Source organism: Orbicella faveolata, unplaced genomic scaffold (genome assembly GCF_042242905.1).
Source record: "Orbicella faveolata isolate gen_17 unplaced genomic scaffold, um_ofav_v1 contig_1, whole genome shotgun sequence".
NCBI classification, from domain to species: domain Eukaryota; kingdom Metazoa; phylum Cnidaria; class Anthozoa; order Scleractinia; family Merulinidae; genus Orbicella; species Orbicella faveolata.
In genome coordinates this window covers 39230607-39248623 of record NW_028301536.1, presented here as the reverse complement: position 1 = coordinate 39248623, position 18017 = coordinate 39230607, and the positions used below count along the sequence as shown (strand labels likewise).

General features: G+C 36.8%; 1 protein-coding gene across 3 annotated transcripts; it reads right to left on the bottom strand.

Moving 5' to 3' along the window:
* Nucleotides 1–947: 947 nt before the first annotated feature.
* Nucleotides 948–18013, bottom strand: LOC110057227 (phosphatidylinositol 4-phosphate 5-kinase type-1 alpha-like). 3 transcript variants are annotated; one of them, XM_020763812.2, is made up of 21 exons: nt 17761–18013; nt 17455–17531; nt 14136–14249; nt 12939–12989; nt 12345–12424; nt 11319–11393; nt 11021–11063; nt 9888–10040; nt 9561–9620; nt 9362–9445; nt 8933–9025; nt 8717–8779; nt 8062–8254; nt 7534–7639; nt 7266–7349; nt 7089–7137; nt 6679–6763; nt 5732–5995; nt 5051–5133; nt 2868–2903; nt 948–2251 (listed from the first exon to the last, which is right to left on the bottom strand). In XM_020763812.2, exons 1-20 carry the CDS (start codon nt 17792–17794, stop codon nt 2877–2879), a joined length of 1818 nt encoding a protein of 605 aa, XP_020619471.2. In that variant the 5' UTR covers nt 17795–18013; the 3' UTR covers nt 948–2251; nt 2868–2876. The 3 variants fall into 3 exon arrangements, with proteins under 3 accessions (XP_020619471.2, XP_020619470.2, XP_020619469.2); XM_020763811.2 differs by lacking the exon at nt 2868–2903; XM_020763810.2 differs by lacking the exons at nt 948–2251; nt 2868–2903 and having other exon boundaries at nt 4622–5133.
* Between the last annotated feature and the right edge of the window lie 4 nt (nt 18014–18017).

Below are 18017 nucleotides of genomic sequence, written 5' to 3'. Positions count from 1 at the left end.
GCCAAGGCGAAAATCCGTTCAGAACAGGTTAATGCAAACAGGGTGACTATCTTCATTGAGATAGCTTTAAGTGATAGGGTGCTGTTTTTCCCCAAAGAAATCATTTATTTAATCATAACATCAACATTCCAGGTATAGGAATACCTGGGCTTTGGAGGACGTTTATTGAGAGCTCCTTTAAGGAACCTAGTAACGTAAGGATGCTGACCCACTGAAAAAACCATCTATCTTTGGATGAGTTGACGAAATAGCAGAACGAAGGGTGATCGGTATGCTAAGCCTTCGTTAAAGAGTTCTGTTAAGAAAATTAGAATGTCACTTATAGATGACAAAAGAGGATCAATTTGCCGTCCAGAGATACGACGAGGTGGAGGTACGAGTAGCTGCGATGAGTAGATCAGCAGCGTTTGTTGGAATGCCCTCAGCTTGGAAGCGTTGGTAGAAATGCGAAACACGGCCAAGTGAAGGCGAGGATACATTGGATAAACTCAATTCGGGTCGGTCGGGTCCGTTAAGAGGGTTAGACCTTTCGGTAGCAACACTGGCTGAGATATTAGAAGTCTCAACAGAACCGGCCAACAGGGCTCGTCTTGCCAAACTGGAGCAACGAGAATGAGATCGTTTGGTCGATTGTTACATTCTTCAGGGTTTTGGATATCAGATTGAAGGGTAGGGGGGGGGGGGGGGGGTGAAGGCATAGCACGGTTGACTGGCGTGAAATTTCCCATATGAGTCATGAGCAGACTAGAAATTCGCGCCAGTTGCCGAGCCAGCCCGGTTGCCGGGCCCTAAGAAGTGGCCCTAGGGAAGCGAACAAAATAACCAACGAACAGAAATATACTTCGATATATAGGCCAAATTTGGAACTACAAATAAAACATAATAGAAAAGACAAGACTTTAATCTGAATACTTCATTAAGCATTTTCAAGACCCAGAGTTCCAAGCTAAAACAAAAGAACAAATGAACGGATAGATTTATTCAAGTGTTAAAGGCTTTTAACATTTCAAAGAACTATATAATAATTATCGTACGCGGAAGTTGTTGTTTTCGTTGCTACAACAACGAGCGTTTTTAAGGTGGCCATGTTGGTGTTTTTTTGCGTTGGAAAAAAGAACTCATAATATTTATTATATTGTTTGGGAACATCAGTATGACCACCTTGACGTCATAATTGCAGTATAAAAAATACTCTGAGTTTGCAGGTGTTATGTTTATCACCTTTTAAACCAATATGTCTCCAAGGAATGTCAAGGCTATCCTCAGCCATATACTGTATCCCTAACCCCGTTTGTTCAGTTTTGCAGTTTATTGTTAGAAGATCTTACAGCTGACTAAGTGTGAAAAATCACCCGTCTTAGCTCCAGGCTATCCGTGGCTCAGAAATTTTATCTTTGATTGTCCCCTGTGTCGCCATGTCGCGAGTGTTTGAAACAAAAAAACAACAAGTGTCAAAAAGCATTTTGCTACTTGGAACATAGTGTAAACCGTGTTTATACTGTCTTGGAATATGATGTCATTTATCACTACTAACAACTCTGATGTTTTTAGATGAAACAATTATTTTCAAATTAACCCAAGGTTATTGTTTCAATACAAGTTTACAGCGTCCCACCTGGAGACATAACATTGATTTTCATCATTTAAAAACTCTATTTTTTAACAACAATCGATCTCTATAACTAGCTAACCGCAATAAAACGTCCTCATGATTCAAAAGGAAAAAGGAAACCCGTCGACCACCCTCTTTACAAATTACTGCTGTACATGATGTATCGTTGCCATGTGATCGAGCTTTCACTATCGTCTTTGTACGTGGAGTCTTGTCAGTAAAACGTTTTTGTAATCGCAATTGGCCGAAAATTTCGGTTCAATCTCTGTCCAAAGCACCTACCAGCTGCAATATTTTTCAAGTTCGACTGCTTTTGTATTTATTTATAAGCTGGAAAGGAAAATACTATCACTGGCTAAAAGAAAACTGATCTATTGAGTAACCTTCCGCGTGTATAGAGCAAGGAGGGGATTTCAAGATTGTAAAGAAGACCAATTATTTGTCACACGATGATGTTCATAGTGGTCGATTTTAATGGATGCAAAAAAGGAAATTTTCAGCCTTGTCAAGCCCTTCCATATCTGCAGGTAGCAAGATGAATCATCTGTTACTATGCACTCATTGCTCTTCCAAGTTCTCTACTTCCTCTGGAAGTTGGAAACTAACTTGGCGTCGAAGACAACCTTGAGCAGCGCTCCCCTAAAAAGATTTTTCGAAAAAAAGCAAAAATGTAGCTAAATAAAGTAGGAAAAACGGAAAGCTGTATGCATAATATGGTGACTTAACCTACCATTCCCGCTTACGTACATAATCAACCGAACGAAACCACACGACGCAAACTCGACATTTACTTCCATGTGTTTGTTAATAAGTATGTCCGGCGTTTTGATAACAATCCCTTTACTCGAAAACGTTAAACAATTTAACAAGCCTTACTCAGGCTTCCAGGCAGAGAATTGTGTTCCACGTAATCCACCCTCAACAACATCTTTATTTTCTACCTATAGGCATCCCTCATCGCAAACACAGAAGTCCCATTCCCTTGCTCGTCGCCAACAAGTGGTGGAACAAGGGAACTATTTAGAAATTACGTGGAATTAACTCCTGGAACATGGGAATTACAAGGCATGGTGGAATAAGGGTTTACAGTTAAGTCTGATTACTGAGGAGGAAGTTACATGCAACAGGGCAAGGAACTACTCAAACAAAGCAACAAAACATCAAGCACAAAGAAAAATAAATAAACAAAGACAAAAACGTCAACAAAATAAACAAAATAAAATAACCAAACAAAAAAAATGGTTACTGCACAAACCTTTGGCAGTTAAGAGATTAGTGGGTCTTCGTTATTCTAGATAAAGCAAAACTGGTTAACACATGCATGACTGAGTTTTTAAAGGACCAGGAACTGTTTATTGAGTGCAAGGCAGGTACTATATAGATACATCCAATCCGCGTTCTCTGGCTTTTGGTTCTCATGCTTTTTAATTCGTCCAGTGAGTACATCCGAGTGAGAACAGTCTTGAATAAAAACTGTTGCTGGCAAAAGAAGAACTAATGTTTCATGAAAGCTTCTCAGCTTGTCGCAGTGTCAATCATCATCCACAACGGTCAATTTCAAGATAATCCTCGCCTGGACATACCGCACAAGGAAAGAATTACTGACTACCCAGATAGGTTTTAAAAACACTTTAAGTAGATTATAGTAATAGAGATATTAGTGACCGGGCGAACAACAAGTTCTGACAATGTCTTGTAAGGCAATCAAGCATTATTAGTCAGGCAAACATATAGTGACTTAGTGCCGCAGAGAAACACTCTGGTGGTTGACAATCAAGTCTGGCGGACAAACGGAAATAACGCACTATTTGAACTAAAACTTAGTCGAGGTTGTGTAGATTGAATTACAGTTCTCCACACACATACACACACAAAAAACAATGTAAACTTCACATAGTGCAATTTTAAAATTCTGCTTCACACTAGCAAAATTAAAACATCTTATTAGGCTCATATCGTCACGATCTTACTATGTCGATATAACAGTATACATGAACCTTTTCTCATTGAACCGTTGTGTCGCTCGTGTGGGCTAGGTTTAAATAACACCCTTAATATCACTCTAAACTGGAATACACCTGAAGTTTATTAAAGAGAATTTAATGAAATATAGAAGAGTTCCAATGGGAAAAGAAGAGTTTAAAACAAGATAAGAATTTATTATTTTTCAATGTTTAACAAATCATAAATAACAGCGGACCAGCCAGCTTGTAACGGCACCGAGTTACTAAGGAAGAAATTTAAGGTGAATTCTCACATTAAGCAGTTGTTCAGTTCAATTAATTGGTGCTTTAGTTTGCGGTTTTGAAAGAATCTATTGATACGATTAAATAATCCTACATATGGGTGACATCTTCAATTAGCAATTTGTAGCATAAGGATTTAGGTGCAAAGCAATCCGTAGGTTCAATAATAGATGTGTTTTTTTATATATAATCGAAGTAACGTGAGGAATCTTAAATTGTGTTAATAGTTTAGAGGGTCTCGGTTTTCTGAAATTACGAGGTGTATATTAGAAATTTGATTATCGAATTGCTTTCAACAAACGACAAGCTTTGTTTCATGCTTGAGGTAACAGGACGTCCTTGTTAAACAGACGCTATGGGCAGTGGAACAATTCCCACATGTTTAACTTTGCAAAATGGACGTTAAGGAAAAATTCGTCAGAAACGTTAGGAATTATTGACATGAATAAATAAAGACCGATTAACCTTTTTATCACGATTAGTTTGGTTTAGCATCTAATTAAACCATCGAGACAGTCACCATTGATGAGTTTTAGACTACACGTTTCTTCATACTATTTGAAATATCTAACATTTATCTAAACAAGCGTATCGACAATTATATTTTAAGTATATCAACCAGCGCATTTTACCAGCACCCTGCCTATGTTTCCTCACAAGTACAGACACGCCTTACACACGAACACAAAGCCCCCACACAGGTTAATCAGGTTAAGCTTGTTAACCTACAGTTCATCTTTTCTCCCATAATTCTACCAAGCAATTACCGTAGACCATGTTTATTCTTTTATTCTTGTTACATAGCATATCTTCATCCCATTTACTTCTAACTCTCTCCTAAAATATTCTCACCAGCTTTTTCATATTCAAAAAAATACATCGTAATAATATTTGCAACGTGAAACTGTTGAACAAAATTCCATTGAATAAATTCCTCGATAGAAAAGACACGTAAGAAAACGACGGAAATCTACAATTTGCATTTATTTTCTGAGAAATAAGTCTATGTATCATTTATTGTCGCGCCCGCATTGTGTACTATTTGTACAAATTTTGAATTATCCTGGCCTGTAGTTTCTTCCGCACTTTTCTCTTTGACATCATTTGAGGATACGTGTATTTCACTAGGTGCCGCCGATGCTGGCTGTTCAGCGGTATCACTGCGCGTTTGTGGACTGGGTTCTTTACTTACAGTCTCCTGAGTGACTGCAGATGCTGTTTGAGACTCGGAAAAGTTCGATTCCTCCGCTTCTGTTAATGAAATTTCGTGAGGATCTGAAAAACACAATTTGAATTGTGCCATTGTATAGTTCAGTGATGAATCACCATCACCGCAAAAAAACTCCAAAAAAGACAGAAAAGCAAGATATCTAGAATCCTAAAGCACATCGCTCCCTTGTACATTTTGTATTTCATTAAACTGCGCAATTGTCTTTTTCCTTCGCAAAATTTACGTGACTACAAAAACAGTTGACGAAGATACGTCAAGTTTTCTCTGTGGTTTTCCCGCCATCATGATTTCCGCGATTAAATTGATTGTATAGTTCAGCGGATACTCGCATGAGTATGCGCGCGATGCCCTCCTGCCTGCTTTCAACTTATTCACCGCGGGTTTCTAATATCAGTAACGTTATTAGTAGTAGAATTTAACGAAGCTTTGTTCACAGAATCGACATTTCTCTGTGGTTTTCCCGCCATCATGATTTCCGCGATTAAATTGATTGTATAGTTCAGCGGATACTCGCATGAGTATGCGCGCGATGCCCTCCTGCCTGCTTTCAACTTATTCACCGCGGGTTTCTAATATCAGTAACGTTATTAGTAGTAGAATTTAACGCAGCTTTGTTCACAGAATCGACATTCCGATACTTACCAACTACGACGACTTTTTTCTCAGCTGTAGCAGTCTCGTCAGGCGCCGCCGTCGTGTGGCTGCTGTGTGCAGTAACCATGATCTTTTTGAGGCTACTTCCTTCAATATTTTTATCAGCTTCCGTAAATGATCTCGATCGTCCTTTGTCAGACGTCATACTATCACCGGTAAGTGTTCTTTCTCGTTGATTTCGGTCCTGTTCTGTCATTGATCGCACACGATTTACTGAACTTCCTACATTACGCTTTCTTGGAGACGTTTTGACTGAAAAATAGAAATGCAATCATTTATGAGCGGATTAACATGTCGGGCTTTTGGCTGTAGGTATTAAAACTTGTTCAGGCTTTTGGTTGTAGTTACAACACTTGTGTAGACTGGTGGTTGGATGTGTAACAATTGTGCAGACTGGTAACTGTAGGTATCAAATCAACACAGGCGTAATAATGACGCTTGTTCAAAGTCAGAGGATTATTTGCAAAACATGGCGCCATTGAAGGTTAACGCGGTAATACCTTCACTATGGAGGGCGCCTACTAAAATACAAAGGTCTTTCGCCCGAATTAGGACTATGTGAAAAAAAGACCTCAGCAAGGGCTGTTGGAATCCAAGAAGAAAACTGGGGGTAGCCACGCATTTTTTCAAAAATATTTAGCCTTGAATCTCAGACAAAAATGCTGACGTTGGCATTGTTTCTGAAATTAGCGAAAAAATATTTCTCCATAGTTTTTCTTAGAATTTGCGTTGGTTTACACAGAACCAAACAGCACCATTAGCGTCCCTAATAGTTCGCCTCTGACTTAGCAAAATTAATGCTGCATACAACCAAAAACTAATCACGTGTTTGTTTGACTGACTGACTGTATTGTACTGATTGATTTACGGACGGACGGACGGACGGACTAACTAACTGCCTGATTGACTGGTAAGTTTAAGAATGAAAAACATACCTGTGGCTTTCTTGAAAACGTGTGCAGACATGAATTCTTGAAATCTTGTGCAGTAAAATGACGGTCTGTGAACAGAGACAGTGTCCTGCAAACAAGAAAATCAACCAAATGAGCTTACTACATGTGTGTTGTTTATTGACTAATAATATACAAGCAAATATTTCAGCATGCTGTTTGGCTGAGAGCACGCCAATTAATCCCAACAAGTGCAGAAATTTGAAATCCAGTGCAAAACGTTGAAATTGAGTGCAAAAAGTTGAAACTAAATTGCATGTGCTGTATATTACTGACAAGAAAATAAGCACTCGTAAATTTTTCAAAGACTAAAAATTTATTTGTCCTCACTTATTCTAAAATAAAATTGCCCTCGAAATTATTTTATTACCTGTACAAATTCACACACAACTCACCCCATCATGAACAAGAGCTTTCCAACCGTGTTCAAGTTTCTTTACTATTCTAATGACAAATAAAAGATTTCCAATTATAATTATGCAAATTACAAGAAAATCAGGCCAAGTCAAATCAAGTTCTTTGACTTACGAAGAGCGTTTGTTGTGCAACAATTTTAAGGGTCATTAACTTACCTGTAACTTTGTAAGATATCTATAATTCCCATAAACAAAAGTAACCGCTCGCCTTTGGCGTTACGAGCTGGAATGCCTCCCACCCTGCAACAAAAGTAAAGGAACATTATCACGCAACTACTTCAAATGGTTCAAATTTATACTAGTTGAATCAAGAGCATTAGTGACACTACAGTCATCAAACAGATCAGTACTCAGTTGTCATGGCCATTGACGCTGTGAGCTTGGGACAGGTTACACAGGTTAGAGAAGAAATCGGTCTACTTACGGTCTTTCCTCTGTTTCATCTCCTACAGTGATTGCTTCCCATGCTGAGCTGAAGCCTTCCCTTCCTTTCAGACTCCGTGCACGTGTTAGAGGCATTCGACCACCCTCTGAATAAAAACCAAACTGTGTATTACTTACCACCTCTGGAGGTCAGATCCCTTTGTAACCAATTACTTCGAGGTAAAATTGAGGGGGGAGGTCAGGGAAACATATTTTGTTTGCAAGCATATGAAACTCTAATTTCATACATACTGCTTACCGCAATGTTTGATCTCTAATCTTTAAAACATTTTGATAAAAACTTGTTGAAAATTATAACTAGCTGATTAACAGTAGATGTTTTCAAAGAATCATATTAGCGCCACAATGGAAATTTGTACTCTACCAGGGGCTACCGGTACTTGGTATTGGAAATGAGCTTGTCAGTATTACTGTAAGCTAGCAGGACACATTTAGGTTACAAGGTACACACAAAGCTGTTGGTATTGCCATTAATAATCATAACAAAGGCACGAACACTGAATCCAACCTGGGCTGCCTGCTCTAGTATCCTCATCAGGAGAGAAGGGAAGCTGCCCTGATGGCGTCTCCGCTATGCTTGGTCTGTCAGTTGCCGGCTCACTGTTAGATCGCTTGTATCTTGGTACACCACCACTAGTCTCTTCTACTTTATGAATTGCAAGAAGAAGACTGTAATCCATGATCTTAAAACTTTGTAACACCTAAAATGAGCAAATAGAATTCTAAACGGTTGGTACACTGAAGCAGTTACAGAAGACCAAGAATTTCCAGTTTATTCAAACATTGTTTTGTTTGTTTTGTACTTCTAGGTAGAGTCAAATCTGTATTAAGCAGACACCCATGGGACCCTCACTAGTGTCAATTCTAAACAGGGTCAGCAATAATAGTAACAACAAAATTATTAATTAAAGATTGCACATAACACTTGCACAAGCACTGCTCATTAAAGACAAACATGGTACAGGTAATTAATCTCCTGGATCAACAGATCAAGGTATACTGCAAGTTGAAAAAGGAGTGGAGGAGTTGTAAAGAATGGCAGCATATGAACAATAGATGTACCACGTTTGAGAATATTTGCTAAAATTGTTAATCTTGATGCATTGGAAGCCTAAAGGTGACACTCAAAAGCAATGCACTGATTGACAGAAACTATAACTTACTCTACAATCCTTTTGGATTGTCCTCATTACAGCATTGTAAGTTTCCGGTTCAAGAAAAAGGCCCTGTGAACATGAGAACAGGACTCTGTGACAAACATCAGCAAAATGCGTGTAAACAACCTTGAACTACATCTGACTGACACATAAAAATCAAAATAAGCTATTAAAAATATTATCAGAAAGTCTGAAGTTATTCTACAATGATCAGGCTGTTACCTCTGGATGATCATTCAAGAAGTCCAAGTCTTTTAATGTTGGCGTTTCCTTTGCTCTTTCGGCTTTTGAAGCTTTTCTTTTATAGGTTGAACCCTGTTAAAAAGTATATAACTCAAATGTTAGAACTACATTGCAAATCATGGATGGCATCTCACTTAAAATGTTGAATGTTTCAAGTCTATTGTTCATTTCTGTCATACATGAACATCTTGTTTATTTCACCATTTTCAGATCTTTAATGGCATTAACAGTCGGGTTTTTAATGTGCACATGCTGATGTTAATTTAGTAATGTTAAACTTTAATGAAAGAAATAAGGCAGAGTGAAACAACTGGAAAAAAGAAAACACCAACCATTAGGGGTGTCCTGTACAATCCACTGTGAGGTACATTTGACAATAAACCAGTGACAAATCCAGTAAGTGCTTACCTTAAGATCATATTTGAAATGTATTTTGTATCCCAGAGGTAAGAGGTTGTTCATTATTACTAATCTGATGTTCTTTCCTCCACACTGTTGAAATATAAATAAACAGTTTCATATTTCTCATCAACATTAGCAATTTACCATGACTTCAGAGAGTCATAAACGAATCATTAAGTACTGTGGTAGAAGTCGCAGCCATTACCTGGTAACAGTACAAACCAAAAAACTTTGGCAACAGAGTTCTCTTGTTCTGATTCAAATTCTGAAAGAAAGTGAAGGAAATGCATTGTAACTAACAATCATTTAGTGTTTAGTACCTATCAGGTGAAAGTGCTGTAGCAAGTTGTATTTTGGTAACAACAGCTATGCAGAATGAAACAGGAAACATCTCCAAAGCCAATAATAAGGGGGGTTACATGCACATGTACTTCACTTGTTTACTCTATTTGCCCCCAGCCAGGACACCTCTCTAAGGCAGACAGTTTGATCAGAATTCATTATTCAATGCATCTAAGGTCAATTAACTTACTAAATAGTAGCCCGGTAACAATTTCTGGAGAAATTCAGCCTCCTTGTGTTGCACGGTCTTGACAATAAATTCATCGTCATTTGTAACATAAAATAAGGAACCACTTGCTCCTGAATTGGCCAGTTCCACCAGTGGTTCATTACACAGAGCCATCTTCAATAAAAGAAAAAATATACAGTACAAGAACCGGTCAGTTGCTGTCAGATACATGTATTTACATTAACTGGTGATGCACTTCCTTAATCAATAAAGATAACATGACACTGAGATTTTAATTAAACAGCTGTACTTAACATGTCATTAGTCATCATTAAATTTGCTCACAATCTTGACTGACAGAGCATAATTGATGTTGGCAAACATGGGGCATATCACAGATATCCTTCCCGAGCATATCACTTTGAAATAGGAGCTTCTACGGCCACCCTGTTAATATGGCCCAATTATCATGGCCTGTTGGTGAATGCATTAACAGGGTTCTACTGTACTCAGCTATAAATATTTCAATCCAAAAAGTCAATAATACAGAGATGATGTCTGCTAAATGTCAAATCAATAGCTGCAATACTCGAGTTATGCTCATTACAGAGCATGTATGGGAATGCTGATACAGAGAATGTATGGGTCACATTGCACATAACTGTAAATTTTTTTGATTATTATATTTATTTAATAACCAAAATAAATTTAAAATGACAGTTTTAATACCAGTCATATAGGAATATCTTTCATCAAATATCAGAAAAAAACGTCTAATATTATTTTGTCTGAGCTATACTAATTATTTCATATCATTTAATTATTTATTTTTTTAATAAATTTATATATTTCATACATTGTTTATAAAATTATTTAATTTCTCAATTCAGCTCTACAGAAACTCAGAGACTGAAAGAGTACTGCAGGGTACAATGAACACTAACCCTAGCACACATCAGTAGACATGTAGATGAAGATGTCTGTGTGAGCCTCCTCCCCTTTATGGGTTTGTCTTTACATACATTTATGTATGTCATTACCAGGCAAAAAAACTCAACTCTAAAGAATGCATGACAGCTGAATTGAACACAGACATCACACAGGATGACAGTCAAGAAAAACAAAACCAATATCAAATCTTAGTTTTCTCTTACCATAAATTCAGCTGGATTCATTACAAATAGATCACGAAAATACCTATAAATGACACTGACAATTAATACAACATGTTTAATTTACATAGTACATATTCATTTAGTGCTCGTCAAAGTAATTTCATTCAATTTTAAGCATGAAAAGCAAGTTTCAACCTTATGGTAGATTTTATGACAGCTTTGTACACACACATGTAGGGTCTAGTCAAAGAGTATTAAATAAGTACCAATAGATAAATTACAAAGTTAACATCTTTTCTATAATTTCACATGATGGAAACACCATAAGCTCACCTACCTAAAAGCGACTGGAGAATACGTTTTGAATTTAAAATCACTAAAGCGATGGGATGGAGTCTCTCTTGATCCCTCACTGTCAAACAAACAAGATTTCTTTATTGTGAAGAAAGCTTTCTCTTGAACAAATAATTAAATAAATGCCAAATTAAAAGTGCCAAGTGTACTGCATATGATTTGCCTACATGTGGTAGTATTTACAGAAGTAAACAAAAAGTGGTTCTGAGATTAACTAATGGTTAACAATGTCGGTATGCATTTGGTGTACTTCCCATAAAATTAAAGGTTACAATGATTGCCATCAATAAAATGGGCTGTGGTCAATGATCTTGCAGACTGAAGAAATGTTTCCCCAAATTCTCCAACATTTAACAATTCCCTGGTACAAAAAATGGTAACACTGTTGATAAAAGACAATTATGGTGATTTGGAATAACCATGAAAGAAAATTACACCAGTTGTCTTTAAAAACATCTATGTATTGTTTGTTTGCCTGCAGTGAAAAAGGAATTGGAAAACAAGAAAGAAATGCTGGGCCAAAGTCGGTAACAACAAACAAAGAAAACCTTATTAACAGCATACTTAGGATATTTATTTTATTTAAGAAATAGAAAACATGTACCGTGTTTCTATCGAGTTACTGAAATACGAGTGGGAGTTTGGGAGAAAGAGAAATGCTGTGGGAATACGAGCCGTAGGCAAGTGTTTCCACAGCTTTTTCGAGTTCTCCAAAACTTTCACGAGTGTTTCTATAACTAGATAGAAACACGGAGAACATGTTTTCTATTTCTTTTAGAAAACAACGCGATGAAAAAAAGGAAAACAACTTGTTAACGTTGATTATCAAAATGTAAATTCTCCTTGCTCGCGTCATTATTATGTCAACAGCTCATGCTAGTTCTGTGTTTCAATCGAGTTATAGAAACACGATTTTTAACCAATCAGCACATGTATTTTCTTCGTACTGTTTTCTAAAATGAAATTTAATATAAAAAGGAAAATATCTCTTACTGTAAACCAAATTCACCTTGGAAATGTGACAGTCTCTACTTCAGCAAAATCTTGCATAAGAACATCACGTTCTGGTTTGGCTGACAACCTTCCAACCTTTAACAAAACACAGCGTGTACCATAATTACTTTGTTTCTTGCACACAACTAGGAGCCATGCCCAGCTGAACCACACAGCCTGACCTTTACTACAAAACATTAAAATAGTACTAGAAAGCAACAAATATCCAAAATGGCTTCACAATCTTGAACACAAAGAGAGATTAAACGGCCTTGAGAAGCCAAAAATCTATCATCTGATGCTTTAAGGGTGGGTGGTTGGGAAGTCAGATGATGGCAAATAGCAACAAGACGACTGGTAAACAATGACAAATCATATGACCTGACTCCCTGCAGACTAGCACCCAGACTCCCAGATGTAATACTTCAATAGTAATAATATTTATACTGTGCAAAATCCATGCAATGTTCAAATGCACGTGAATAAAGCATTTTCCCCTTCTTTCATTCCTCAGCCAGCAGAAAACAACACTTTCTGTTTTATAACAAAAGGATGTACATGTACCTCCAGTATTATGTCTATCTGAACAATCATGTAATAAGTTACTCACTGTATATCCAATCCCCAATTGAATAGCTGACATAAGTGCTGATGATGGAGTCTGGGGATTTATTAACAAACAACAATTAAAATATTATGAATCATTTCTACCCTGAAATCAAAAGGCTCTTTTAGCCCTGCTTTTACCACAGAATTTGTTTCACTTAAAATTTGAATTAAATACAGTTGAACCTCCCATCATGACAACTTCTCCTCAGCGACCAGTTTCCAAAATACCAAAAGTTTCCAATTCAAATCACTACATTTGGAAACTCTTGTAAGTGTCCACCTCTCGTAAGGAACCGTGACCACTTTTTGAGGGCTCTTAAAGTTTAGCATTTTCTTTTGTCTTGTAAGTGACCACTTGAAAGATAACATGTAGTGTTCCAGATAAGTAGGGGATCTCAGGTCAAAAACTTTACAAGGTCAGCTACATGACCTGACAAATTAATAGAAAGTTTATAATGGTATGGTTGGAGTAGTGGGAATTGACCTGTTCAAATTCCGTGTTGACACCCAACCTTGAAAACTTATCTTGAACCCTGTAATAGCATGGACATTGGATATTAATAAGGTCTTGTAACATTATTGCATTCCTGAGTAGTACAAAAGACCAAAATTTCTAAATGGCAAGTACCAGATTTTTTCTCGACATTGACTTTTCACATGAACAAAACATTTAAACAATGAGGTAGGTCTCCAGTTACCATGTGCTAATGAGACAAATTTTGACCCAATATGGTGTAAGCTCTTGCAAGCAACCATCTCCCATAAGCGACCACCTAGGCTTGACATTTTGGGTGGTCGCTTACGGGAGGCTTGACTGTATTAAGTTTAGTTTGAAAATTCGCTTCCAAATATGTGTATATTTAACTTGAACTGATCCAATAAACTTTATTGGGAAAGAAGTAAAAAAAAAAAAAAAGAAAGAAAGAAAGAAAGAAAGAAAGAAAGAAAGGAAAGATAATAATTCCCAGAAAGGAAAGTGCAAATGGGACAAGAGTACCCATGCAAGATAAAGATAAGCTATTTACAGGACATATAATATCAAGAATAGTCATAAAAAGCTATTTACAATATTTAATATTAAAACTGTAAGAAAAATATAAGGTGAAAAAATTAGTTTCTATGGCAGGAGCAGTCTCTAACTGAAGACCAGGTACAGGGATAGTATTTGACTTAAAAATAGGCTTTTTTTCACACTTACCTTTTTGTATGTTGTTTCTCCAGTCTCGTCCACCCTACGATGTCCAATCTTGGACCGTGGGGTGGGAGGGTTCTTTTCTTTGTCTGTTGATGTGAAAGACTGTGTTCGGGGCATCTTACATAAAAAGGAACAAAATAATGTTTAAATCAATAGTTGATTTTCTGTGAGTGCCTTTGTATCCTGCATGTGAATGTATCCATTTCAAATGCTGGAAACATACCCTTTTCATTTAATAGAAACATTTTTTTCCCACGCAATAAAATCTATTTTGCCTGTTTGTCAAGAGAAGAACACAAAGTGCTAGCCTAAACTACAAAATTCACTAGCCTGAGGTATATGACACAATTTTATTTGCACACTGTATGCTGCTACCTGCTGGACACACATCAATGTTGCACAAAAAGTAATGGAAAAGCAACATAAAATTCACCCTGAAACAACTGCTTTTAACTTCTATGTCCCAAGAATTCTTTTTTTAATTATTCAATTTGAGATTAATGTGAATGCATACTAATTTCATCTTGTTCTCCCTGTGACTCACCTGAACGAGAAATATCCAGGTTTTTCATTTGGAAGTGGTTCACATTTTGGCCCCCTCAAAGATATTTCAGGGGCAAACATTTGACGTCTTCACAAATGACATCCTCGACACAGATGTGTGACACAAGTGCATTTAATTTCAAAACTGAAGCAAGTGGTGTCGCACTTTTTTGTGTGTGTGGTTTAAGTTGTGGCTTTGGTGTGGAGGTAATTTCATTTTTTTTTTCTCAAATCACAAGCCTGCAAATAACAGTCGGTCATCGGACAATTGTCCGGTAAATTTGAGGTTTTGACAGGTAAAAGCTTAGCCTAGTCGGACACCCTGACCGGGCATTTCTGCCAAAATGAAAAATATTTTAACTGGAAATTTGTGGCCGAATATGGGACAAGTTATTTTGTTATACTGCCACACAATACTATGCAAAAAAGCTTTGTTATCGGTTTTGTTTTTATTCCAATTCTAAGAATTTTATCACACGCAGTGCGTCATCTCAAATGTTATGTCGAATTGTACTGATTGTAAACACATCCCATCAGCGCCACTATTCCTACATGTTAATTTATGCATTTTGCGGTGGCGTTGTGAAAGATCGTGAAGCCCCATTTAGTCTAAATTACGTTCACCTGAAAAACTACTAAAAACTGAGGTCTTGTGTAATTACTCGTTGTTTGTTGCCACCAAGTGTTGTGGAATTAATTTTCAGTCGTACATTGACCCAATTAAAATATTATGGAAATTGAATACACGGCCCAAATACTCACGTTTCGTTCATCTGAATGCAATCACTTTCAAAAACTTTAAAGCCTCTAAAACGTAACCAAATGTCATTCTAGTCCGTATGATTAAAAATCAGTTTAATTTTAAACTCTTTATAGTTTTTTTTTACGTCTGTCAGTGTGGTTGAAATATAGTTTCTGTACCACAGAAATGTTTTTGTGAAAAGCGTAAATGTACAGATTAGTCACGACAACCTTTTATTCAATTGACCCCAAAAACTTTCAGAGGAAACTTGCTATCAGAAAAAGTCAAAGAATTCATTTCAGCCAATTTTTAAGTCTCTGAATGTTATCGTGGGGTTTTTTACTGACAAGCTGCCCACGTGAGAGATTGTTTCATCACTTTTCCCGTTTTCCTTAGACGTCGTGGGAAACTTGATATGTTGGAAATGCTTGTGTGACTAGGGGTATAAACGTTTGTAAATTTGTCAATTTTCAACAGGTAAAATAATACCAGAAGTAATGTAAAGGTCCCCTTGCTGGTGCTAGTAGCGATTTTACACTCAGTTGACTTTTAAGCTTTTCGAATTTACAACCAATATTTTGGTGAAGAGTCTACTTAACAAACAGATTTCATGTTGCCATGCATCTGTTCAGTAATAGATCACAGATGATGTCAAAATGTGGTAAGAACAAAAAAGTGGCACTGATGTTCAATTGTGCATCTGTCCTCTTATAGATCAAAGGCGAGAACCAATCAAAATGCGAGAACAACTTGGGTTATTATATAACCTCTAATAGATCACAGGTGAGAACCAATCAAAATGCAAGAATAACTTGGGCTATTATATAAACTGAAACACCAAAATGTCTCAAATGTCTCTTTTTAATTTCTGACGACAAACAATTTTTTTTTATCTGACCAGACTGGCTTTTTGTCAGGTCAAAACTTGTCCTTGTCCTGACAAATGACCTGCCTACAGACAAAAATTATTTGCAGGCTTGAATCAGCCATAATATTCAAGAGTCTTTTTATTTACTTAACTTTGCCTAACTAAAATACTAAGCTTATATACAATAAAATTCATTAGGCAGGGAGACCACTACAGCATAGCCAATTACAATGGATCCCAGGGTACTGAGATTTATTTGTGTACCAGTATTGCACTGTCAACTTGGTCAAAGAAATAATAAGGTCATATCCCAAAGATCTTCCCTTATAATTTACACTCAACAAGTCAAATCCTCATGCACATCAAAGCAAAAAGCATTTATAACATTCCCCATCAGACTGCAGCTACACAACATATCTATATTGATCACTCTTCCTAATCTACGAGTACTCCTAGTCATAAATTTACAATATATAAGTGATTACATTTATGCCAAGAAAACTATATATAACCTATCAGAAACAGCAAAAGATACAATGATTGTTACAAATAGAATGGGATTGTCCTTTGACATCTTCTACCTAACCTTAAGCTTCATCATTGTTTTAGTGTAACTTGTTCAAATTCTCCACCCCTCCCATATGCTATGAAAATCCCCACCCCAATAATAAACACTGATACCAGTCCCCCGGGATCATCAATTTACTCTGCCAATCTTCAAGGTATAACGCGGTGATGTTGATTTCTCCATTTGATCAACATTTAATCTATTTCACAATAAAATGTCTTCCCTTCGACAAGTTTACAGCATTTATTTCATTTTTGCCCAGAATGAATGAATGAATGAATGAATGAATGAATGAAAAATCTAGCGCAACGCGTTCAGCTGAGCAAGGAAATAAGCTTACGTTTACATGTGCAGCACATTAATAATCCTCATATTGTGCGAAACAGTAGTATCAGACAACATTGTGGCAACATTGAAGCAGTTATCCAAACAAACTTTCGATAATTATTCGAACTGACTGTAAAAGACCAGAATTAGTAGGGATATACGTCTCTGAACATCCGAAATGTTATTATAATTCCTGGAATTCGAAAATGAAAACACAGATTTAACGCTACCGATAGCATTTTGCATTTAAGCTTATCATATTGCTTCTACTTACCTCTAAAGGCGCTGGTTTAGTCTTTGGCTTAACCGATGAATTTCCCAGCGACACTTTATACGAGCTTGTCCCTTTTGCTAAAAAAGTAAAGCAAGCTTGTTTTGCACTAAGTCAATATATAGCGACGAAACCGACTTGAGCAATTAGCAGCTACATTGTATACGCTCTCAACTCAACGAAAACGTATTTTGGTTATAACTTGCTGCTCTCAAAGAACCAGCCAAGTCGTTTTCAAATACACAAATAATAAGCCAAAGAGAGACAAGAATTACTGATCAATAAATGATGTCCTCTGCATGATCCTACCTGGTTCTAAATTCAGGCTCAATCCTGTCGCCATAAGTCTAACCTTTGTCACATAAGAAGCAAAATACTGCGGTCAAAATATTACCTTCCGTACTCAACGACATGCATGCCACAGATTTACACGAAAATGTTGAAAACGTTGGATTATCTGAAAATTAAACTTCTGTATTATTTCAAGAGGAGGTAAGATCAGGAGATAAATAACATAATTTACACAAAAACACCATCGGAACAGCAAGTTCATAGCTTCTACCGGC